At 45.2% G+C, this 25,780-nt stretch overlaps 1 protein-coding gene across 2 annotated transcripts; it reads right to left on the minus strand.

Annotated features, from left to right (window-relative positions):
* Positions 1–1,321: 1,321 nt before the first annotated feature.
* On the minus strand, positions 1,322–24,867 carry LOC117447695 (filamin-C-like). 2 transcript variants are annotated; one of them, XM_034084522.2, is made up of 47 exons: positions 24,096–24,867; positions 21,123–21,371; positions 19,283–19,380; positions 18,020–18,170; positions 17,692–17,810; positions 17,462–17,539; positions 17,208–17,370; positions 16,843–17,043; positions 16,585–16,686; positions 15,855–15,992; positions 15,569–15,695; positions 15,343–15,479; positions 15,057–15,250; positions 14,857–14,970; positions 14,606–14,749; positions 14,290–14,413; positions 13,857–14,017; positions 13,652–13,742; positions 13,351–13,520; positions 13,140–13,257; positions 12,796–13,058; positions 12,070–12,667; positions 11,477–11,650; positions 10,509–10,671; positions 9,651–9,979; positions 9,419–9,542; positions 9,098–9,254; positions 8,825–9,014; positions 8,715–8,738; positions 8,353–8,594; positions 8,145–8,244; positions 7,890–8,030; positions 7,640–7,768; positions 7,348–7,521; positions 7,067–7,231; positions 6,728–6,931; positions 6,463–6,615; positions 6,246–6,368; positions 5,893–6,141; positions 5,504–5,776; positions 5,051–5,188; positions 4,781–4,896; positions 3,841–3,973; positions 3,552–3,728; positions 3,213–3,431; positions 2,604–2,831; positions 1,322–2,013 (listed from the first exon to the last, which is right to left on the minus strand). In XM_034084522.2, the coding sequence occupies exons 1-47, from the start codon at positions 24,469–24,471 to the stop codon at positions 1,826–1,828; spliced, it is 8,229 nt and encodes a 2,742-aa protein (XP_033940413.1). In that variant the 5' UTR covers positions 24,472–24,867; the 3' UTR covers positions 1,322–1,825. The 2 variants fall into 2 exon arrangements, with proteins under 2 accessions (XP_033940413.1, XP_033940414.1); XM_034084523.2 differs by lacking the exon at positions 16,585–16,686.
* Positions 24,868–25,780: the final 913 nt, after the last annotated feature.

A 25,780-nucleotide genomic window follows, 5' to 3' on the forward strand; every position in this document is an offset into this window, starting at 1 on the left:
TGTGTGTCTGCATGCCTGTCTGTCTCTCATTCTTCCATCTGGATCCTTTTAATCCCATTCTCGTCCTCTAATCCATCTTTCTCCCTCTCTTCCTCCCACACTCTGTTTGCCCTCTCCTCCCTCTTTCCCCCCAGACATCACTATCACCCACCCTCCCTCCCTCCCGCTGCTTGCTTGATCGCATGCTGTCTCCATAGCGAGGAGCTGTATCTTCCACACGCTCGTGATTCACTTGGCAGCCACTTGAGATAAACATGTTGTGGTGGACAGACGCCTGGGTCCCGGTCCGGAGGAGCAGGTTGACGTGGGAGGGCCCTTCCCAGGTCCCATCGTCAGCATGGACAGCAGTGGCAGCCACTTGGCCAGATGGTCCGGAGTCAAGCTCTCGCCACTGTTCATCAAATGAACCAGCTCACTCTGTCTTGCCTCGCCATGACCCCCAGCATCATGTCACAGTGCAACCAGACAAACTTAGCACCTAATTATAGGCCCCTCTCTGTGAAGACTCTTCCTGGTGCTGGTGCTGTGTGTCAGCGTGTGGAGGCTGGCTGGTTGACTCACTGTGGGGACTGAGGTCGGTGTTACACGCAGAGGACATCAGAACACATGCACAGGGCATGGAGGACACAAGTCACGACACACACATATGCACAGGGACACACACAGTCATAAGGCTGAACCTCCCTTCTTTCTGGTTGATTTGAGCCACAGCAGGGTCTGCATCCCCCACCCTACTAGGCTGCCACAACAGAAACTACTTGTGTTCCATCTCTGATCCAACAGGATTAATTACACACACAATGGAGGCTGATGCCTCTGGTTTCTATGCTCCGCAGGCTCCCTTGTGTTGAGGATGGAGTAGTTAATCTTCACTGGGAACAATGGAGATTTCGTTATAGTGTATCTTGTTGAGCCGTAGATTTATAAGAGAGCTTGACTATGCTGCCATCTTGTGATTGCATCTGCACAAGTACAGGATGTAAATGAGAGGACTGAAATGACTGAATGTCCTGGATTGCTTCATCACTCTAATACTAAGCAGTAATTTTGAAAGGATATGAAATGCATCATGGCACACTCAGAATATTAAACGCCTTGGAGGCCATCTTTTAGAATACCGGTCAGATACTCATTTGAGCAACTCTTTGATCAGGGGGAAATATCCTGGGGGCTGCTCAGAAGGCAGAGCCAGCAGTGGTCAGAAAATAGCTGCATGATGAAACTGTAAAAATCTGAAGAGTGAGAAATGCCTTCTGCTGAATTGGCAAAGGCTCTGCCAGCGCTGTGAGGAATCAAATAAATGCAATCAATGTTGTCTGGAAAGTTAGCAATTAAATCTTTATTAGGTCTGCAAAGACTTACCAAAAATAGGTTAATATAACAAAAAAATCAATATCTCATTCTTAAACCATACAAAACCATATTGCATCACACTTTAAAACTGTTGATTACTCCAACATCTCTGAACAGTCATGTATGATGATCGTTTACAACACAACAAAACAGAGAGAGGAAATGTTATGGACCGAGCAAAACATCACTCAAAGACTCATAAACTACGCAGTCTGCCTTTACACCACTGCATGTGGATGCATGCTTGTAAATGTCATGGAGTTAATGCAAAACTTTGGCACAATAGATATTCTGACATCAAAAAACTGTAAGCAAAATCCTCGCAGGTTTTAGTGCATGTTGAGCAAATTGTAATCTGCTGAAGAGCAGGAGAAGCACCGGAAAGGAAGAACCGGATCGATGCGTGCACAGGACGAGAGAAAGGTTGTGGGTCAGTGGAGGGGACGGTACGTGGCACTGGGGCAGTTCTTTTTTAGGGTACAACCACCTTGTAAGGGCTGCCGGGGATGTTGTCGTCGCCCCATTTGACAATGACGGTGTAGCTCCCCTTGTCCTTGACGGTGTAGGTGACGTTATATTGCTTGTTGCCCATGTGCTTGACATACACCTCCTCACAAGGGGCTTGGGGTCCATGCACCCCGACCATCAGCATGTTGGAACCTGGATGAGAAGTAATAGAGGGTTTAATGATTTTATGATTGACAAATGGGTTATTTTTATCTTCAATATGCGTTTATCAAACATTTTATGCAAGCAATGGATGAGATGATTAAGTATAATGCAAGAGGTGTTGCTCATAGTGATAAAACCATCTCCTTAAGCGCTTTGAGCACCAGGAAAAGCGCTTTATAAATGTAATGTATTATTATTCTGTTCACCAAAGCTCTGCATTTTAGTGTCTTGTAGCTCTTTGTTTTGGATGAAACCCTGCAACTGTAAGGCTTCGTTTACCAATACTCAATAGTCAAGACCAAATGTATGCTACCTGCCCAGCACCTAGCACCAACAATGACAAAGCAGGCAACTCCTTTCTGAATAGTGGCGCATTAAGCCGCTGAAGAGCAAGATGTATCGCTCTGGAGATGGAAAGAGAATTGAAAGTCTCTGGTTGCCAAAAACACGACTCAAACTAATGAGTCGTGTGAATGTTAATTTTTTTGTGTCTGCTCGATGTTCATCCAGATATTTGACTTATGTTGGTAATGTATGAATATAAAGTATTTTGTCTTTTAAGTGGCAGATCATCTCACCTGCTTTGCTGCAGTCAACTGTGAAATTGTTTTTCTGTCCAACCACAGCCTTGGAGAGCCCTGCTCCACGACAAACCACCACGCTGGCATCAGATGTCAACTTCGTTGAGGTGGTGGAAGAGGAGGAGCTGGAGCTGTAAGCACCGCCCACTTTGGAGGTCTTGGTGACAGTTTCGACCAACACAGAGGAGGTCTCATGGAGGCTGTGTCCCCCTGAGAGCCGGGCTCCTGTAGCAGAAACAGAGAGAGGTTATCTAATGTCATCAAGACTCAGTCTGTGATACTGGAGAACAAAATGAAAAATTATTTCATACCACTTTCCAATAAAGTGAATTTCCTAGACTCACGGGAGTTTTTCTTACTCTTGAAAGTATTTTATGTCGCATTAATAAATGAAAAGGGAATTTGCTAGCAGTGACAGCAGGAGTATTTCATTGCAGTGCCAGGGAAAGACAGTTTGTATGTAAAATGTACACTGAGCTGAGGAACGAAGATGACATAACATTTTCCGGACTTCCTCGCTTTTATCAGAGGAACATTTGTTTCATAATCGAGACACTTGTCATGTGAGATCCACAGATCAGATGGGAGAGTGGCTGTCAAACAGACCTGTGATTTTGGCTTTGAAAGGGCTGCCCACTATGTGCTGTGGCCCTCCGTATTTAATGGTGATGAGATAGTTGCCGGGTGCCATGGGTGTGTAGGTGATCTTGTAGCCTTCAGGACACTCCCGGCAGTCCATCTTGACCTTAGATGGCCCGTCGATGTTGACCGATAGAGTGGCAGAGCCTGCGTTACAGGTGTTCACCACAAACTCTGAGGGTGCACCTACAATGCAGAAAGAGATGAGAAGATTTCTTAGTTATTGCACAACATTACAGTGAAGCCATGCTTTATTATCAGCTACATTTTTAACATAATTGAAGTCGTGGTGGTGGTGATTCCTACCAGTAGTCCCTCCCAGCAGCCCAGGGCCGTGTGCTGTCACCATGCCAGGGTCTCCAACCAGCCCCGGGTCACCCACTCGCACGTTAAAGGGGCTTCCAGGAATGTGGCATCCGTTGAACTTGACATCTATGGCGTGAACTCCGTTCTCCCGGGGAATGAAGCGGATTGCATTCTTGTCTGAACACAACAAACAACACAACTGGGTAAAGTACTCTTAAATGACAGATCTAAAAAAGAAAAACTGAATATAATGAAGTCTACTTTTCACTACAGGGAGGTTGGTGCGTACCGCTGTCAAGCTCAGTGACATAGCATTCTTCAGAAGAGCCGGAGGGGGTGTGAACTTTAGCGTCAACCACACCTCGAGCCCCATTGCGCTGCACCACGAAGGATGCCTCTTGATTTACCTTCAAGTCCTTCTCCTGAAAAAGATAGGGAAGAATATGATCAGAATATATGTGCGTGCGTGTGTGTTTTTGTGTGTGTGTGTGTGTGTGCCTGCACCTCCAGGGAAACAAAGCGTGTGACTCATCGCGCCTGATCTAGAATAGATTTAACGGTTGGGTGTAAGAGGCAGAAAAGGTCATAGTTTACAGCGAGGCGTTTAGTGTTTTTGCCCTACAGGCGTACGAGCTGTCCTGCCTGACATTAGAGGCAGCGTGACATTGTAAACGTTGGTCTGATATTGCACTTCATCCGGCTTCAAGTGGTAGAAAAGCACTCTGAAGAGGCTTTTCAGTCAGGTACAAATATATGTTTGGAGCATTGTTGGCAATTGTAATGGAAACTGAAAGCAAATAAAAACACGCATCTGTAATGCGGAGAGCAATATTGTGAGCTGTCACAGGTATCTATAAAGAAGTCGTTATCTTGCACCCACTGTTTTCTCGCCGTTTTCCTCTCAGTCAGAGACACAATTGAAAACACAGACACAGAATCACTAAGACTCACTGCCCGCCCACACATAGCACAGCTTGTGATGCCCAACATTAGCAAGGGACAGTTAATCCAGCCCTTCATCACTGGCCAGCATCACAGTATTATCGCTCCAACTCTGGCGTTAAATTACACTTCAAGGGCGAACTGCTATTAGACAGAAATATCTACAGCTACTCTAACAACGTTAAATGCAATCTGTTTTTTATACCTGATATTTTGTGACTGCATGTGTTTTTGTTTTTATGTTGATGTGGCTTTGGTTTTCTTTGTACATGTGTGTGTACTTTTACCTGAACGCTAGTAACAGTGAACCTGCGGGCCTCGTCTGACAGTGTAGCAATTGGAACGATGAATGGACTGTCAGGGATGTGCTCGTTGTTGAACTTGATTGACACCTCGTAGTCACCTGGGGAAACAGACAGATTATTACCGTTCACCAACAAATGAACTGTTAGGAAGTATGAAATAAATACTGAAAAGGTTAGCAGCTTAGAGACAAAAAACACTTTGAAAAATGTAAAATTGGGTCTTTCTACTCTTTGGGGCAACAAATGTTTTACCTGGTTCCTTGACTATGTAGGAGACGCCGCAGGATCCATCCTTCCTGTCCTCAAAGGAGATTTCAGCCTTGCTGGGACCCTCCACAGCGATGGACAGACCGCCAGCACCTGCCTCTCTGGTCCAGATACTAAATTCAGCTAGAGAGGGGGAAACAATGTTGGTATTAACATTTTAATACATATCTGAATCATGTGTTGAATTAAATCAAGCTTACTATTTTCTTAATCAAGCTCTACTTTCTTGATTTATATTGTATTACTTATTATTATTATGTGTTTTATTATATTATATGTTGTTTAGTGTTCTTTTTGTCCTCTTCTGCCTTTTTTCTTTCCCTATTTCAGTAACACGTGTCTGTCCTGTTGTGTTGTGATGTTATGGCAAATTGAAGGAATTATAAAAAATCAAGTCGTAATCAGTATTTGTAGAAATCTCTTTCTCCATAAACTCACAAGGTGCTGCAGCCACGCCTCTCTCCAGACCGGGTCCTCCGGCACGGACCTTGTGTGATCCTCCCTCCCCCATGGGCCCCACAGTAAACTGGAAGGGGCTCCCGGGGACGTGCTGGCCTCTGTACTTGACGTTGACAGTGTGGGGTCCCATTTCCTGGGGGATGAAGCGCACACTGTAGGTGCTGCTCCCACCATCCACTAGGTCAGCATCCACTGTCTTCCCACTGGGGCTGGTCACCTGAGCCGTCATGGCCTGAGAGCCACTCTCAACCACTATGAGAAAGGAATAACCGCAGAGACGACACTTTAGGATAGACATTTGCAGACAATGTATAACAGATATCTTTGAGAAAATAAAATAAAAATAGGGTTTAAATGTGGACTCTCACCTTCAGGTCTGGCAGTGATTCCAGCAAAGCTGCTGAGGCTTTCTCTGCCCAGAAAGTCTCCAAAAACATCTCTGAAGGGGCTTCCCCCGCCGCCCATCTGGGTGCTCTCCTCCACTCGGACCTCCCTCTTGGTCTCTCCACCCCGGGTTTTGCTGATCTCCGTGCGTTCAGTGCGGGAGTATGTGTGGCTGCTGCGAGTGAAAGTCCTGGTCAGCCTCTCCTGAGCTGAAACCATCTGGAACCAGTTTCCTGAAGCGTGAAAAAAAGCAGTGAGGATACAAATGGGAGTACATTTATTTGATGGTGGTTGACCGCTGCCTTGTAACCGTTTCTGACTGAACTCATGTACCCACCTGGGATCTTGAGGTTAAGGCCACATGTGCTGCCCACTGAGGCGATAGTAGACGCCTGTCTCTTTCTAGTAATACTCTCCTTCATCCTTCCTTCTCCGGTCACCTTCACTGTGAAAGGACTTCCTGGAGGGCAGAGAACAACATATATACCGATTTATTTTATGTTAACATGCCAAAAGATTTTGCATTTGTACATTTTCCAGTAAAAGATTCTAACCTGGGATGTGTTTTTCAGCAAACTTGATGTTAACAATGTAACTTCCAGGTTCTGTTGGACAGTAGGTGACCCTGCACGTCCCGTCCTCCACATCTTCACAGTTGATATCCACTTTGCTCGGACCCTCAACCGACAATGCTAGACCTCCATAACCTGAAGGATTAAGAGAAGTACAGAGAGTAGTTAAAAAAACGTATGTGTTGCCTTTGTACTTGTTCTGACCTCGCTTGCTGTAAAGGTGAAATATTCCGTCTCTGAATCGTACCTGCATTCCTTGTATCCACAAAGAATTCAGCCATTTCTAAAGTGTGTGCCTCCGTCAGGCCTTTGCCGAAAGCCTTCACTCTGCTGGCCTCGCCAATCTCTGACTGGCCAACCATGATTTTGAAAGGACTGTTGGCAACGTGCACACCATTCTTCCTCACGCTCACTTCATGCTCGCCAACCTCCTTAGGGGTGAAAGAAATACCTGCAAGAGAGAGGGGAACAAATCAAGAGAAAGAACCAGAGAAATAAAATCGAAATGCATACAATGAATCAAACACTGCTTATCTATGTTCCACTCTTCCTGTGATTTTGTTTATCTGGAAAGAGAATATCTCACCGAGGTGTCTGTTGGGCAGCTTCTTGAGCAGGCAGGGCTCCTCATTGCCTGATGGCGCTCTGATACTGGCAGTCAGAGAGCTCAGATCAGTCTCTGTGATCTTCAGCGACACGTCAGCCGCTGTGCCGACATTCAGCTGAGATGTCCTGGTGATGGCATCATCACCTTAACATAAAAAAGGTGGTTTAGATGTTTATCAACCCCGTAAACCTGATTTATTATAAACACATCCACTATCATAATCGACAGTAAAAAGAGAAGTCAGTGATTTATTTTCTCACCAGTGATCTTGGCAGTAAAAGGACTGCCTGAAATGTGCTTGTTGTCAAACTTGACAATGATGTTGTAGTCTCCAGGAGCGGTAGGCAGGTATGACACAGTGCAGGTGCCATCTTTGTTGTCCTTGCAGGTGATCTCGGCCTTAGACGGACCCTCCACTGCCAGGGACAGACCACCTGAGAGGGGAGGAAGAATAACACGTTTTTACTTTTCTGCTGAGTAAGGTAAGGGTTAACTATTACCACAAATCCACTGGGAAATAAGAAATAGCTGTCAGGAAATGAAGTATAGTACCTTCTCCTGCATTCTTGGTGACCACAGTGAAAGTGGCAGCCTTGTTGACCATGCCGTAACTCAGACCTGGACCATAAGCTGTCACCACTCCGCTGTTCACAGCATCCACAAAGAACTGCAAAGGACTTCCTATAAGGGATACAAAAATGTATACAAACATTTTATTTAAGAAGGCAAGAGAACAATATATATTCATCATATTTAGAGTTGGAAACGGCTTCCCATCCTCGTAAAATGCTGTGATTCTGACCTGGAATGTGGTTTCCTTCATATTTAATGTCCATCTCGTGCAGACCTCTCTCTGTGGGCTGGTACTTTATTGTGATGGTGCCATCCTTATTGTCAGTGATATGAGGGCGGGCAGTCTTGCCTGAAGGCATCCGCACCTCACCTGGAAATGACAGCAGTGTGGGGAAATGTTAGTGACCTAAATATATGGTTGCGACATTGTGTGGGTGTGTTTGTGTGCAGGATTTTCTTTCAGTTAGAGTGGTTTGTGTCACACCTGTGATTTCTCCTTGCTGTGGCGTGAAGGGGACGAGGAAGTTCACGGGACGGAAGAGAGGGTCCACGGTATCACGGGGAGCAACTGGCTCATTTGTGGCCTGTCAATACAGAGAAAAGAAAAACAGTTGGTTCCATACAAGTAAATGTCAGAACAAAAGTGCACCCAGAAAACAACTGGAGCATCTTCTATAAACTCTTTTACCCACCATCACATGGAAGGGGCTCTTCGGGATGTTCTGTCCCCCAAAGCGGATTGTAATAACATATTTCCCAGGTTCGGGGGCTGTGTAGTAAATGTCAAAGGTCCCATCGTGATTTTCCATAACGTCCATGTCCAGCTCCATCCCTTGTGGGGTCTGAACCTTACAGGTCACCTTGCCCTTCCCAGCAGCCTTTGCATCCACGGTGATAACTGTATCCTCTGAGGTCTGCAGCTTCTGAAGATTTGCTGTTGAGGAAAGAGATAATAAAGATAAAGAGTTAGTGCTAAATAAATGCTTTTGATGTGCATGTGATAATTTTTCGAGAAATTAGTCACATAAAAAAAAACGAAGTCACTGTTACTCACACACGCCATGACCTCCGATGGAAACTGGAAAGAAAAAAATGGCAATTTTGAATATAAATAATTAAATGTTTATTTATTAGACCACTTAAAGATCACCGTGGTTTTCTCACCCGTGAGGAAACATTTGCTGGCATCTCCTGTGGGCAGGGACTGGATGCGGTAAGGGGAGTAAGGAATCTCGTCTCCTCCATATTTAATGGTGATGGTGTAGGGGCCAGTGGAGTCAGGAACATAGGAGACAGTGTAGGTGCCGTCCCTGTTGTCCTGGATGGTGGCATTCTTTGGCTTTCCCTCAGGGTCCTGTCAATACATTAAATTAAGTTGCTTTCAATGGTGACTTATTGTTAGAAAAATGATGATTGATGTAAGGTAGCTGAACCCACCAGAATCTGCACAGTGAGCAGTCCCTCTCCAGCATCACGAGCATCGATGGTGAACTCAACTGGCAGACTTGCAGACACACCTTTTGTGTCTAGACCGGGGCCGCTGGCACGCACCTTACTGGCGTCATGCCCAGGCTGAGACATCACCTTGAAAGGACTTTAGAAGAAAGAGAGGGGAGAATAGCAAGTTTAATTACTAAAGGGAAAAGAACATTTGCTGAACTTATTTTTCAAATCCTGCCAGACAGATTGGAACTTTAATTAAGACATATATCTGCACCTTCCTGGCTTAGTGGGTGGATTTTTAAAATTATACCGTACCTGTGTGGGACTTCCTGATCTGCATATTTTACAGCTACAGTGTAAGGGCCATCCTGGGCTGGGGTGTAGTGAACAGTGTGGGTGCCATCGCCGTTGTTCTTCACACCAACTGGCTCCACAGTACCTGGAATTAGGACATTTTAGAATCAATCATATAATGTAAAGTTGAAATGCTGTTATTTGTCAGCTTAGAGAAGACATGGGTTTTTAAATATCAAACGCATGATCTCACCTGTTGGGCCATAGAGTTTGACATCCAGTGGGGCCTGTCCAGCCTTGGTGCAGTCTGCGGTGAAGGTCTGAGGAACATGAGCTCTCACTCCGGTGCCCAGACCAGGACCGGAGCACTTCACCTTGGTGGGATCCACGGGGTCCTTCACTGGAACCCGGAACGGACTGCCAGGGATCGGATGACCTCCGTAGTTGATGTTGACGTCGTAATCTCCGGTTGTGAAGGGGATATATTCCACACTGCAGCTGCCATCTTTATTATCCTTGCAGGATATTTTTGCTTCTGATGCTCCCTCGATGGTCAGGCCCAGGCCTCCTGTACCAGCACCCCTGAGAGAGAAGCCGACCATGTAAATTAATTGCACAAATCCGGACTAAAACCACCAGATTCAGAGACAGTTTCATACCATAGGCAATAAGACTGCTAAACAACTGAACTGCTGAAACAACATCCATAACATTCATCTGTTACTCAGTAATTATTTATCTATTTCTCTAATATATCATTCCAATTAGACTCTTATTGCACTATTTAACTTTTTTAAACTATTTTTCTTTTTGTATTTACTATTTACTTGCACTATATTTTTCTGTGTTATTGTGTTGCACTGTTGGAGGAGCCTGTGACCTAAGATTTTCATCGGCATAACTACACTGTAGCTCTGTTCGTATGACAAAATAAAAATAAAGAACCTTCTAACAGAAAACCTCCCCTCCATGATAGTGTGTAATACTTTAAATCAGGACCTTTGGCAAACATATACCTGATAAAAATTACATATATATTAAAACTGCATAGGTCGAACTGCATGGATCGCAATGAGACAAAGTGAAAGTGGAGGATGTGATTCAACAGTACCTGGTCTCCACAGTGAAGCAGTTGGGCTGGTTGGTAATCCCTCCTTCCAGTCCCGGTCCATAGGCACGGACCCGGGTCGGATCACATCCCTCCACCACCGCCACTCTGAAGGGGCTCTTGGGCACCGGCGCGTCGTCATACTGCACCTCGATCAGATGCATTCCTGCGCACAAACAGATACACCAGTTCAATGTCTGCTGCCATACCTCTCTGCCTGAAGGTACTCAAAGCAAACAAATGGTTTTCTGTTATTGCCACTTCATTTTAATTATGAGCCAGAAAAATTCCCTTTTAGGGACACAAACATCTGTTTATTTAAAAAAAGATCTAGAGCGCAGACGCTTTGGTGAACGTACAAGGCGTTACATCTGTTCCCTATTCATTATTCTGTAGCAACATTTTTTTCTGACAGCCCTCTCAGTAGGCCTATATGCCAGATTCCCAGCAGCACTGCGATGATCTTAGAGCCTGTCTGGTGGTGGAGAAGTGCTCTGTGATCTCTTTGCATTGTGTTATAGGTCTCTAATAATATCCCCTGTCATTCCCCTGCTATATAGCTGTACTCAGGCAGCCTTCAGCACACATACCTGGCTGGTTAAGAGCTTCTGTTCAAGAGCAGACTATTTATAAAAACAGTGCCTCTCTGCTCTCTGCCCCTCACATCATTGCTCTACTGCATCATTCTGTATTTATACCCCTCTCTTTCTCGTTCTTTCTATTCCACCCTGCTGCTTTATTCCCAAAGGGCGCCTGTAAACAAACGCCTGTTAGAGATTGTCTGTTTTCTCTCTCAGACAGCTGCCTATAACTAAAATCCTATTTCTATTTGCAGCAGTTTAGGTTTTTGATGTTGTACTTTTGACATACTGTACATCTTCAATTGTTGTTTGATGCCTATGTCACTGTGTGATATTTTAACCGTGTGAATTAACAATGTTACATCAGATAAAGTAATATTGTTCTCCTACCATCCTCGAATGCTGTGTACTCCACTCTGTAGGTGCCGTCTCCCTTGTCAGTGATGAAGGTTTCTGTGTTGGTGTTGGAAGGGCTGATAATTTGAACCTTCACATGATTTCCTCCCACCTTGTTGAGGGTGCGAGCATCGACGATGAAGTGTGTTGTCACTTCTCTGAGGACCCCTTGAAACAGAAAAGCCCTTCAGGTGATTTGTTGCCAAAGACAAACTAGACCAAGAGTATGATATTATAAATCCTTGTAAAGAGCTTTTTTCTTAACTACTTAAAGTGCACACTGGCTGCAGCTAACAATGCAATGGTTTCTTTATGGCTTCATCTGTTTACTATTGTTTGTTTAGTCTAAACAAGGTGACATCTCCTACGTTTTCAGAACCACATTTCAAAATCTGTATCTGAATAATAATAATTTAAGTTTGAAAAAAAGCTACCGGCAAGTGTGGCATTTTGCTTGATAAATGACTTCAGCTGCTTTCATAACAATTGACAAATGACTTAAATAAATCTTTCTTTAGTACATACCCTAGGTGTATTAAAACCTGGCACGAATGCCAACACATTTGTATGCTTAGGTTCTTAATTACCTCTGGGCTCTACTCCTGGCCCGTAGACATGCACCCCGCTGGTGTCCACTGAGGGCTCCACCTGCAGCACCTTGGGAAACTGGGGAATCATCTGGCCACCATACTTGATTGTGATGGTGTGTGTGCCATGTAAGGGTGGGGTGTATGTGACAGAGAATGTCCCCTCAGCAGTTTTCTGGATGTGAACTTCAACCTTCGTCCCGGTCTCTGACACAATCTCAATGGTGAGCTCGGCGTCGCCCGCCCGGGTGCAGTCCACAGTGAAGGTCGCTGGCTCTCCGGCCTTGGCCTTCTCCAGGCCCGGCCCGCTAGCCGTCACCTTTCCGGGGTCCAGGGCTGCGCGCACTGCAGCTTTGAAGGGAGAGCCGGGGATGTGCTGCTCCGCAAACAGGATGTTGATAGAATACTCCCCAGCCTCGGTGGGCAGGTAAAACACTGAGCATGTGCCGTCCCCGTTGTCCTGGCACTCGATCTTTGCCTCGCAGGGACCCTCCACAGTCAGACCCAGCCCACCTGCACCAGCTCCCTTTGTATCAATAGTGAATGGAGCTGGTTTACCCACAATGCCTCCCTTCAGGCCTGGGCCGAAAGCTCTCACCTGTGATGCAATCAATAATCAGGTCAGTTGTTGAGATATGGTGCATAAAACATCAAATATGTGTAGGTTTCATGAGCCTCGAGCATTCACACAATGCAGAACTACATGAAGCTTTTATGAACTTTTACCTTTGAAGGATCGGCAGGCATTACAGCTTCAACCCCAAAGGGGCTTCCCATCACCGGGTTGCCATCATAGCTGACTTCAACCTTGTACTGCCCCTCCTCTGGGGGAATATACTTCACACTGTGAGTGCCGTTGGCTTTGTCTGACTCCAGCTTGCATGGGATTGGTCGGCCTGAGGGCGAGGTCATCTTCACCCCCACATTCCCCTGCCCACCAGCGCCCTTTGTGTTTATTGTGAACTCCTGATCCTTTCCAACCTCCACTTCTGCAAGAAGATGAAATGCTTTAACTGCTGCATTTAACTTTCTACATAGTAAATGCAAACATTTTGTTTAGTGTAACTTACTCGTGTCTAATCCCTCCACTTTCACCTTTCCAATATCCAGTGGTGGTGACACTGTGATGATGAAGGGGCTCTTGGGAATAGGATCTCCTCCATAAGTGACTGAAATGGTCATGTTACCCTGAAGGCACAAATGGAACAATGAAAAGTAATGGATTTGAGTGATTCATATGAATAATCTCTGAAATGGACTTCAAACTGAGGCCGACTGTACCTGTAGTAGAGCCGTGTACTTGACAGTGTAGGAGTAATCGTGGTTATCGATGATCTCAAAGTCACGAACCGCCTCTCCTGAGACTGATGCTGTGAAATGCACCTCAGGCTTGGCCTTGCCAGCTCCCTTTGTGTAGATGGTGAAGTGGGTTGGAGTGCCCACCTCCACTCCTGAAAAACACCCGTGTTTTGTCAGTGCTATCAATCCTAATCCGATCATCAATCATTTCTATTACTTCATAGAAATGTAGAATGTGGTTTCTGGTCATTCTAAATAAACTATTTCATGGAGTGGATCTCACCTGTCTTGTTGATCCCGGGGCCCTCTGCTCTCACTTTACCAGCATCATGGGAAGGATCCACCTTGACTTTGAATGGACTGATGGGAATTTCCTGAAAGAGTCAATCATAAAATAGTCATAAGAAAGGACTGAAGACCAAGTCAAATGAAATAGACAATTCTACCTCACTCATCAGTCTGTCTTTGACTGGGAACTGTATTCCTACCTGGTCAGCAAACAGCACCATGATGGTATATCGGCCTGCACCGGGGGGAGTGTACTTGACAGTGAAGGTGTCATTGTCATTCTTGATGATGTCAAAGTCGATGTCAGCCTCGGCAGGGCCCACCACCCCTGGGGCACACTTGATTCCGATGCTGATGTCCCCTAATGGTGCATAGCAATGAGCATAGTTCAAGAAGGTCATTCAAAATAGATGGTCTGAATAAATAGACACAGTCGCTCCATTGCCTACAGCTTTAATGCAAGTACATTTCAAATAACTTGTCAGCTAAACTGCACAGCATTGCTTATTCTGTTCATGTGTTCCTTTTTTATTCTTCAACATCCTACATGGTGTAGCACTTATTATAATGAAGAGTGAACTAAACTCAGAAGTGTTTTTGTAACTCCCACACCATCTCCTTGTAAATGCTCACCTTGACCGGCTTCCCCACAGTCCACCGTGAAGTATGTTGGCTCATTAGCCTTGAGCCCTGTCTTCTCCACTCCGGGCCCATAGACTTTGACTTTATCGGGATGACAACCCTCTCCAACGAGCACCTAATGAATTCACATCGTACTTGAAGCAAAAGCAGTTGGTTCAAGTAGAACTGCTGCAGTACTCTTACTTCATCCATAATTGCTCGGGTATCATTATATTTAATTGACTGAATTTCAAATGGAGCAATGTTATATATATATATATATGTGTGTGTGTGTGTGTGTGTGCTAGTATATTGTCCTTTGTCTTACCCTGAAGGGGCTGTTGGGCACGTTGACATCCCCCCAGGTGATGATGATGGTGTGTTTAATGGACTTGACAGGGGTGTACACACAAATATATGTGCCGTCTCCCTTGTCAGTTATCTTGATGTTCATGGTGCTGCCTTCAGCGTCCTTTGTGGGTACAAAAGCATGTCAGATCTGCTCTTTACATGCAACATCAATGATGTGTTCCCATAAATAATCAATGAAGATTTCACAAACTGGCTCTCCACCCGTACCTGTGCGTATATCTTGAGGTGACCTTTCCCAGCCATGGTGGCATCAATGGTGAATTCAGTCGGTTTGTTCACAATGACGCCAGTTGGCTTCAGGCCTGGACCGAATGCTTTCACCTGCAACATGTTGTTGTTTTCATGTATTTGTTGACAATATGGCAACCTGCTTTTATATGATGTATATTTCAGTGAGTGGGAATTACCTTCTCAGGGAAGACGTCATTGGCAGCAGGAAGGATGTGGGCCATGAAGGGGCTGTCCTTGATGTCCTCGTCATCACAAATGACGTGGACAGCATAGTCGCCGGCCTCAGTGGGCCAATAGCGCACATCACAGGAGCCATCCGCCTTATCGTCACACTCAATCTTAGCCTGTGATGGGCCTTCGATGGAGAAGCCTAAACATCAAGAATAAAAGTTTCACAGTGAGAATTCTTTTTTGGATCCACTTTTCTTCTGAAAGAGCTGATATTATTAGCTAATATCTCACCTAGAGTTCCAACTTCAGTGCCGATAGCCTCGACAACAAAGTCTGCCGATTTTCCCACCATGCCAGTCTTCAGACCAGGACCCCAGGCCCTCACCTTCTGAAAGCCTGCCTCCTGACCAACCTCCACCTCGAAGGGGCTGCAGTACACAAGAGTACACAATATAACCAACTACAAATGTGAATGTGAATTGTTAAGGAATAGCTTAAGGCAGCTTTTGGAACTTACCTGCGTGGGATGGGCTGGCCTCCCCAGGCAATGCTCACTGTGTATTTACCAGGCTTAAGTGGGAGATATTCACATTCATACACACCGTTTCCTGCATCTCGCACTTTCACTTGCTCCTCTGCTCCAGCTGGGGAGGAAGAATAAAGTGAACATGGATTCTTATCAAGGCGTAGAGACATTTTATGCTTTTAGTTTATCATATATGAGAATGTTACCCTTCAGATAAACACCCAAACAAAGTGAATAGTCGTAAAGATGTATGACCACGAGTGATGCTAAGACTCACTTGGTCCTTTGACTGAGACGCTCAGTGATCCACTGCCAGCTCCCTTGGTGAAAACTTTGAAGTCTGCAACCTCCTTTACCCTCACGCCTTTGGGCTGAAGGCCTCTGCCTGTAGCTCGGCATGCATTTGGGTTTATTGCTGAAAGGAATAACAAAAAGTGTTAGAGAAATGTTCAGCAAAGCAACCGATAATATCAAGCATTTTACAGCTATGTTAGTAGCAGAGAAATTAAAATATCCAATGCAGTTAGGATTCCTTAAGGTTTGACAGACGGAACCTGCAATCAGAAGGCGTGGTGCAGCACATACAATGCAGGATGCTCAATAGCATATTGACACATTTGAAAGCATTGTGGGAGCGTCTGACGACATTTCAGTCAGTCGCTCCAAAAAGTTGACTGCAGGCTTAAATCGAATGCTGGTTGATGCAAAGGTAGATGTGATAAACAAACATGTCAGCAGAAAAGCAAAGACATTTAACAAAAAAGAACGTGGACAGAAATGCAAGATGGGAAAATCTGTTCCACATTGCATTTCCTCTCTCTCGGAACATAACAAAATCATCAAGCTACAGGACGCAGGAAGTTGGAGCAGGCGACCAAGCACGGCGTTGAGCCGCGGCACTCTATTCTTACAGAAAGCACAATCTGCAGGGCGCGGCAAAGAGAAAAATGTTTGGGCGGTTCTGGCTTAGCAACTGGCACAAGCTCCTCCCAGGAAACCATACTAACTTGGGCGGCCGGGTTTATGGGGGGGTACCCCCTTTCCACCCTTCGCTCCAGGGGGTGTGTGCATTGACTGAGGGGCTATCTGCAGAGGAGCAACTGGAGGAGCTAAAAATGACAGATAGGAATGGTTACGGTCTATACTGGGAGAGTGTTCCCAGGGAAAAGAAAAATGACTAGATTGATAGATCACCCTGACATTAACAGCATGATTAGAAATCTGGTTTGTCTGACACTAATTGACGACACAGACAGATGGCTCACCCTCTGTGATGTTGACAGTGAAAGGGCTCTTGGGGATCTCTTGGCCTGCAAACAGTACGTGGATGGTGTGGCGCCCTTCAAGCATGGGACGATAGGTGCAACGGAAAACACTTTCGCCCTTATTCTCCAGGATGAGCTCCACGGTGTCCTTCTTGCCCTGAGGATCGATGACTACCACACTTACATCGCCATTACCAGCACCTGAGTGGGACAGGAAAACAATGAGTTATCACAGATTGAAGGATGATTTATCTTCACTTCCCTAAGAATATTTTGCAGTTTATTTTGACTTTGTTTGAAAATACTGCAAGCCTCTCATCAGATCACATGCTTGTTATTGACGCTTGTTATGGTCATGTACTAACCAGCTGTGTAGATGTCAAAGTAGGTGGGTTTGTTGGCCACGTTGCCTGTAGCATCCAGACCTGGTCCCCTGGCATGTACTTTGCTGGGGTCGCCCAAATCCTTCGCTACATTCACTGTGTATGGACTCTTGTCAATGTCCTGACCGGCAAACAGCACTTTCACCTAAAGAGACAAAGGCAAGACAAAGTTAAGACACTTTTATTTAAAGTTATTTGACCGTGTTGTGCTGAGTGATGTGTGGACCTGCTCTTACCTTGTGAACACCTTCAACTTTGGGAAGATAGGTGACAGTGTATGATCTGCTCTTGTCCTTGTTGGGCTTAACCTTAGCCTGGAGAATAAGAAGACAAAGTAAGAGAGGGTTAAATTAAAGATTAGATGCTAGACCGATTTCGGCCTGGTGTGTCAGGGCCTTTACTTTGCAAAACTCTGCAACTTAGCAAGATTGTGTGAGTTGACTTGCAGGCTTTTTGTATAACTTGCCTCCTCTTTGTGTCCCTCAGGATCCTCCACATAGACCAGGACCTCCCCACTGCCAGCTTCCAGAGTTTCCACAGTGAACACAGCCGGTTGCATTACCTTGTTGCCATGGGGCTCAATACCTGTAATATAAATACAGAGACACAGGATCTGGTCATATATTCTGCAACACAGTGGCACACCAACTAAAAAGCTTTCTAACTTTTATTATCCCCTAGGTATACTATCCATGCCCTGTTTTTCAGGACTGAGAAGTTATACATTATTCCATACACATTTATACTGTTAATATGAACTTCTTAAAACTATGCAGGTGTTCGTGGCTACCCACCAGGTCCATAGGCTTTAGCCTTGTTTGGGAAAAGCTGTTTAGGCCTGAGATCAGCGCCGGGCTTCAGTTTGGCCTTGGGGAACTGAGACAGGTAAGTCATCACAGAGTGCTCATCCACATCTGGGTCCACAATCTCCTCAGGGGCAATCACCTGCAGCACAAAACGGCAACCAGCATATCAGAGGTTAATAATGTGTATTGTGTTTTGATTGAAAAGTACAGTCAACATATAAGGTCAAGCTCAGTTTTCATGTAACATCCTACCCATTTTATGTTTAAGTTAAGAGTATTTTGAACTGTAAGAAGGGTATGGTTTACTCTTTGTAAAGCGTTCCCTTATTAAGCATAGTGCAATAGGATTTAACAAGGATTACATTTATTTATTCCCCCCACTACTGACTCCTCGCTCCCTTCAAGCACTTGTTTGCCTGTCTATCACAACGTGGCACAAAGCCATGCACGGCGCTGGTTATATTTAACCCCAGGACAGCAGGGTTAAGGATTGTTGTCCTCAATAAGCCAGCCAGGGGGATTTATCCTGAGCCAGAATTTTCCCACATCTCCTTGACACCACACTGCACTCCAGCCCCCAGGCCTGCATACATGACATACACCCCCTCCCCCCACCCAGATATGTTACCAATTCTAAGCCTCATGGAGAACAGCTAACCCCGTGCCTTAGACCAACAAGTAAACAACCTACATCGAGGACATTACAATACGGAGACTCTGAGCCTTACAAATGGGAGTGGAAATATTGCACCCCCGCTCTGTTCACATTGGTATTCTGATGAGCGCACACCTCTGTTTCAGCGGCTGGCTCGGGAGGTGTTCAGAAAGCTCATACCCGCACAAATTCACGAACTACTCAATAAAGCTACAAACTCGCATACTGAGAGCTACAATAAAGTGAATGGAAATATTGGAAGTGTGAAGGGTAATACATATTTCATGATACCCTCCAGCATGATCTGCCTGGAAAACACTGGGCTCCATTTCATACACAGTACTGCCTTATTTCAGTGCAGTGTTGCCGCACCAGTGTGTGGACATGTGGTGAGTTTTCATTTGCAAATGTTTTTGGTGCTCCATTGTAATTGCATGGTAATGACTTGTGCTTGCTGAATGCATTTCCATTGAGTATGGACTATCTTGCCACCTGAAGGTAGAAACGAGACATGCTTGTCTTGTTGTATTGTCCTGTGAGATCAGATAAAGCAAACTAAAAAGCACTTTGTCAGCAACATTCATCATGAATCTTACCTGAGGCACACCCAGCCAGTTGTCAGCCTGTTGCATGGCTTCTCTAGCATTCTCCACAGGATGGTTGGGGTCCCATTCTGCCCAGTCAGGACACAAACCTAACGGAAGGCAAACAGGAAGATTAGACAATCCTGCACAATGCAGTCAGTGTTACTCCACTGTTGCTATAATAAGGGCACTTGGGCTGTCACTACTATCTGTCTAACACCTTCAACTACAACATGCATGACCTTACCCACACTGCTCTGCTCCTATGAAGTGTGACAATAAAGGTCTTACGCTGTGCTATCGCTCAAGAAGTAGTAGCACTTTCACTAGGGCTGTAGCTAGCCTCCTCCGTGCTGCTAATGCCTAAATTGGATTAGTGTTGCTGATGGAGTAGCTACTCACTCAATAGGCCTGTACAGGCACACCATAGAATACTATCATCCAATTATTATTGACACGGGCACACAGTATTAACAGGGTTGAGTTAACATGCATCTGCAAGGGAGTGCATAGCTGTCACTTGGGAGGCACCAGGGTGGGCCTTTTAACATGTTGCCATGAACAATCTGTGCTTTTCAAAGTGATGTCAGCTCTGGAGTTAACCCAGAGCCCCAGAGTTCATAATGCAGCATCACTACGATACCCCACGAAGCAGGACGTATGCCATCGATTGTATGTAAGAACAGAAACTGTATCAGATAAAACATTTATGTATTCCTGGTTTGGCCAATTAACTTGTTTTTTTGTGTATCTGCATTGAAAGCAGAGCTTGTGTGTTTTTCAGAACGGAGAGAGTTTCGTCAGTAACCCTGCTGTTTGGTAATAGCTGATGAAAGAACAGAACCTTGTATGGTCAGTGCTGCTGCACAGTGTTTGAAAGATGCATCTCCACAGATCAATGGCTCATGTAAACACAGTGAAAGTCGGAGCTTTGCACTCCTCTTGTTACTCCTCCACCTTCCCTCTGTGATGCACAGCACGGATAGGACTTTGATGTTCAATGTTTGAAGCAGAAGCCTGAACTGGCTATGGCTCAAACTGTGGCCTCGTGGCCCTTGGATCTGTGGCTTAGGCACCTCCCTGTGACAGATAACTCTGCAGAGCCAAGCATCCCCCCTGACAGAGGAGGAGGAATGGTGCCCAAATTTGGGGGTGTTGTGTAGCAGCAAGGCTATAAACACTAAAGCAGGGCTTGGGCCTCAGGGCCCGAAACAGTAAGAGGGAATGCTTCAGTCATTGTGGGACAGCTGGCAGGGACGTCCCCCGGCCATCAGCAACCCCTCTACAACCTACTGACACTAGTTGCTCTCCAGAGACAGCTAACATACTGACATCTGACTCTGTGTGTGTGTGTGTGTGTGTGTGTGTGTGTGTGTGTGTGTGTGTGTGTGTGTGTGTGTGTGTGTGTGTGTGTGTGTGTGTGTGTGTGTGTGTGTGTGTGTGTGTGTGTGTGTGTGTGTGTGTGTGTGTGTGTGTGTGTGTGTGTGTGTGTGTGTGTGTGTGTGTGTGTGTGTGTGTGTGTGTGTGTGTGTGTGTGTGTGTGTGTGTGTGTGTGTGTGTGTGTGTGTGTGTGTGTGTGTGTGTGTGTGTGTGTGTGTGTGTGTGTGTGTGTGTGTGTGTGTGTGGGATAAATACAGTCCTCGTTTCTATATGAGGAGCAAAGGAGACAAAATCTCCTGAGAAGGTGATACTGTTTCTGACACTCCGACTGACACATGCCTGACCTCAACCTCCATAGCAACCAAGGAAAACCACTATACAACAAGCCCTCAACAGGCCAGGCACCTAGTCTGACTCAGCACTTACTCCACCCAGCCTGTAGGCTCAGCTGGTGACACCACACACTTCTTACCAGGGGCGCAGTTGTCGACCAGAGCTCCCAGGGCTTTGCCGTCCCGCCAGTCACGGTTGAAGTTGCGGATGGGCAGCTGGGGCACCTTGTTCTGAATCCAGCCCAATAGGCGCTGTTTGGGGGTCTGCTTCTTAAACTCCTCTTCATCCTCGTCGTCCCACATGGGCATGGAGATAGAGTAGTGGAGGATAAGAGTCCAGATAAGACCCAGGATCAGCTTTAGATTCCCATCCACAATGGCTTTGCTATCTGTAGTTGGACAGTAGAGACAAACATGAGGTTTAAAACTTCCAAAATGTTCACACCATGCACCATGTCCACTTCTTTATTATATACTAGTTAACTGCATTTCATTGGTGAGGGCACTACACTCTAATAGTAAATGGTTTCACATAGGCAAGTCCTAAGATCTAAACCTAAATGTATTTTTATCAGACTAGTCTTCCCATGCTGTTCTACAGAGTGGATCAGAAATATAAACAATGATGATTGACTGCTGAGGAGACAAGAATGTAATGCTTCTCTCTGCTTCCCCCGAGCCCCTTTCTCTCAGACAGCTGTCTGGCTGAGGACCCCTGACAATCTGTCATCCAGTCACAATGGCACTCTGAAGACAGTGACAGCTGAGGATGTGTGGAAGTGGATCCCTCTCTGCATAAAACTCCACTTGGATTTCAATTACGTCCAAAACTTGTAGCGCAACAGTGTGATCAATCAAATAGTTTGTAGATTAGATGAATTGACAGCGAGCACGCAGCTCATTTCCTGAAGGGCTCTGAGGAAAAGTTTATCCAATAGGCTATTTCACATCCACCTTCATTTAGGTCTTCAGCCATTTAAACAAGGAAACCTCTAAGGAGCGTTTGACTTTAATATCTACTAATCGAATAATCTTATGTGATACACTCCACTTAATTCAGTAAGACTTTAATAACAAAGGGACTTTGATGCCAGTTGTTTATTGAGAGGTTGTTTTTTACGACTACGTGTCTCTTCATAGATGAGGGAAGTGTTTGGTGTGTCACTGTTTGACTGGCGCAGGCAGGTGGCACGACGTGGGACAGTGTGTTGGTTTTGATCCTCCCGTGTCCTGATTTAAGGGCAACTGTGTGCTCAAAGAGACATCCATCAGATGGTATCTAGTTTCATCGTGTGACACATGTGTGACTAAGCCTGAGGTGATTTTTTTTTAAGTGTCTCCAGGTCACTGTAATGAGACATTATCTTAAGAGGGCCACACTAATGCCGCATGGAGGGAGAGGCTTCTGGGAAATAAAATGCCAGGACTTCTGTTTTCATTTGGACCTGTTGTGTTTGTCAGTACAGCTGGGGAAATACTGCCAGTAACATATTTAGTCCCAGAGGCACTATCATAGACACACACTGCACACTTTGAGATGAACTGTGATGGCGACCTTTGCCCTCCTTTAACCAGGACCCTGAGATTTGAACTTCCTGAAAACTGAAACAAATAGTAGATTATTCTGATTAAACTGTTTGTCAAATACAAAATTAATCACAGACTATTTTTCTAATGGATTTAACAGAATGAAAAATTCAGAGATTCTTAAATATGTTATGGTTTCTTTACTCCGCTTTGAGAGTAATAAGATTATCTCTAAGTTTTTAGGAAAAAGGACAGCCAGGACGTCACTTAAGAAACACTGAGAACTAATCATTTGAAGAACAAAATACGAAACTAATAATTGAGTTAACAATAAAAAATACTGGTTGACGCCCTCATGTCACACACCAATCAAATATAACTCAGTGTATGGCGGTGGACACACTGTGGCTTTCACAGTCCGCCGGCCAAAGCCTCAGCCATGCCGGGAATTTCTCTCCAGTGTGTGGCAGAGATCATCAGTCACCAAAACAGAAAAATACTCTGTCAAAGTTGTAATAACCTTTCTCCTTTATGGCTTTTCATATAAGGCTATAGTTTCTCGCCAGTTGTAAACTATTTCTAAGAGGTGGCATTCTGTTCGCTCTTGTGGGGTGAAGTCTATTTCTGACTTTTGTGTGTGACACATCTATCCACAACAATTTACTGTAACTTCAGCTATCCGTAGCACAGTCTGATCCCCAAATCCATCCAGAGTTAATCCTCACTTCACACAAGTTGCTGATGGCTCAGGACCGCAATATGCTGTCAGTGCGGAGCCTCATTGAGTCGTGGTCACCCCTGACCTCACCGAGATGAGTGTGTGTGTGTGTGTGTGTGTGTGTGTGTGTGTGTGTGTGTGTGTGTGTGTGTGTGTGTGTGTGTGTGTGTGTGTGTGTGTGTGTGTGTGTGTGTGTGTGTGTGTGTGTGTGTGTGTGTGTGTGTGTGTGTGTGTGTGTGTGTGTGTGTGTGTGTGTGTGTGTGTGTGTGTGTGTGTGTGTGTGTGTGTGTGTGTGTGTGTGTGTGTGTGTGTGTGTGTGTGTGTGTGTGTGTGTGTGTGTGTGTGTGTGTGTGTGTGTGTGTGTGACTGCCGTCCACAGGTATAAATGAAGTCATTTTCATTAGCACAGGCCTAGCAAATTTCCAGCTTATAGTTTACCACATTGCTGCAGCAGGAGAATGCTTATGATAATATTATAGAGCTTTCAGTCCTTGGCCTTGACTCAAGTTAATGACCTCAGTGGCACCTCTGCAGTAACTTTCAAATAAGCTGATGACCCCAGCTGCATGCAGCTTTCCAGGGGCCTGTGAAACCCATGTCTCACTGCTGACTGACACATGGGCTGATAGCATGCAAAGAGAGCAGCCGCACAATGTGGGTGTGAGATACATTTAAAAATATCCAAAGATATGTGGTCATGGTTCAGCTTTTAAATATTGAACCACAATATCTTATTAAGGATATTATCAATAACTGTAATACATTTTTACAACTGATTCCTATCTAATGTAGCTTGGTAACTATTGATATATTGCCCTTTAGGTAATTTAACAGTGTGTTTTCTTCACAAGCCAAAAATTCAACTTACCAATGGAAACCAGTTTGATATGCTCCCTTTCCAGAAACTCCAGTGCCACAGACACATTTTCCAGTTTCATCTGGCGGAAGTTGGGTCTGATGTGGTGCTTTCTGTACATTTTCTTCTGGCTCAAAACCTCCAGGAGTGAAATTAGCTTCAGCCCATCAGTAAATTCCCTCTGGAGATCGGTGATGGTCTTGTTGACGCACTTGAGGTGCTCGTTGCACCACCTGGTGAAGGTGTTCTGCTGAATCTTCTTCCAGGGCGCGTCCTCGGCCAAGTCTTTCTCCCCGGCTGGCATCTCGTCGTCCTCCTCTTCCCCAAAGTCTGTGGCCTGGTAGTACTGTGGAGGCGGCTGGTCGTCGCTGTAGTTATTGCTCATCATTGTGGCGTTTTCCGTGTCCACTTTTATACCTCGGTGACACTTAAGTGTTGAATTGTGCGCAGAAAACTTTAGCAGGAGGACGGCAAGCGCGCTCTCGCGGAGGTAAGTTCACCCTTTGGAGAGTTCAAAAAGCAGCCTAGAGATTTTTCGGATGTACTTGCGAAGAAACCACTTATGTCAAGACAGTGATGGATTAAAACATCCGATGGACAATGTGCAAGGCAGCAGGTCGTCCGCTTTTTTTAATTGGCACCCTCTTGTGAAGTCGTTCCTCTCTTATAGCTCCGAGGAGGATGTCGGTTTTAGAAAAATGAAGTCTCGCGGCAGGTGCACGAGCTTGAGCTGCACTGTTAAAGTTGACTCGAGCGTGTTTAACTTGACTGCTGAGCGAGGAAAGAGTTGGGTATATAAAGGACCCAGGGCCGCGTCACTCAGCCTCTGTGATCATACTCTATAATCCTGGAGAATAAGGGGAGTGGGGCTCGGTTTACGGGGGAGAGGGGGCCGTGATTGGTCAGACAGCGCAACAGTTGGGGCATGCTGCTTATTTTTAGGTGCTCCTATTTGGGCTGCTGGGGGCCGGCCGGGGACTTGTTGCGAATATGTGTCATGCTCAGGATCCAAGTGTCTGAACAATTGAGCTAAGAAAAGAAAGTGAGAGGTGAGGTGGTCCCTCTGTCCCCCCAACAGAAACGTTTTTACAGAGGATAAAAGTTAAAGAAAAGTGGAATTGTAAACTCTTGGAGGGTAACATTGTAAAGGATTGAGGTCACCCTGATAAAGATGATGAGTGCATTACGTGTGTTTGACAGCTATCTGCCAACCCTGAGTGAAATGCATCTCAGTGTAGACAAGCAAAGGTCACTACAAACTCAGGGAAGGTTATGGAAAGATACTTGATATTGAAGAAAAACTGTTTATTTATTATTTCATATGAATGTTAATGCCCCGTCAAGCAAACCCGTGGTAGTTAAATATATTGTTCATTTCACAACAACAACAACAACAACAACAACAACAACAACAACTGTGGGTTATTGCCTTTTAACTCACTACATTCAGAATGTATTGCTCAATTTTCACATTAAAATGCTTGTCAGGCCACAAGATCATCTTTTTCTTTTTTTACTTATCAAGAAAGGAAACTGACTTCGTAAATTGACTGAAAGCTAATTAGTGTCACCTCCAACTGTGTCAACATGACAGGGTGCATTGATCGAAGATGAGGCTGTGTACAGAAATACTCTGAGACAGTTTACAGCCTGATGTGCGCATAGTAAAATTGATCATCTGTAAACAAAATGAGTCA

The sequence above is a fragment of the Pseudochaenichthys georgianus genome, chromosome 6 (assembly GCF_902827115.2).
Source record: "Pseudochaenichthys georgianus chromosome 6, fPseGeo1.2, whole genome shotgun sequence".
Lineage (NCBI taxonomy): Eukaryota > Metazoa > Chordata > Actinopteri > Perciformes > Channichthyidae > Pseudochaenichthys > Pseudochaenichthys georgianus.

Coding starts and splice junctions, on each gene's coding strand:
- LOC117447695 (XM_034084522.2), bottom strand. CDS start 24,471: ATGATGAGCAATAACTACAGCGACGACCAGCCGCCTCCACAGTACTAC. Junction 14,414..14,605: donor TGCCCAACAGCCCCTTCAGG/GTAAGACAAAGG, acceptor TGAATTCATTAG/GTGCTCGTTGGAGAGGGTTG. Junction 9,980..10,508: donor TGCTTCACTGTGGAGACCAG/GTACTGTTGAAT, acceptor CTTCTCTCTCAG/GGGTGCTGGTACAGGAGGCC.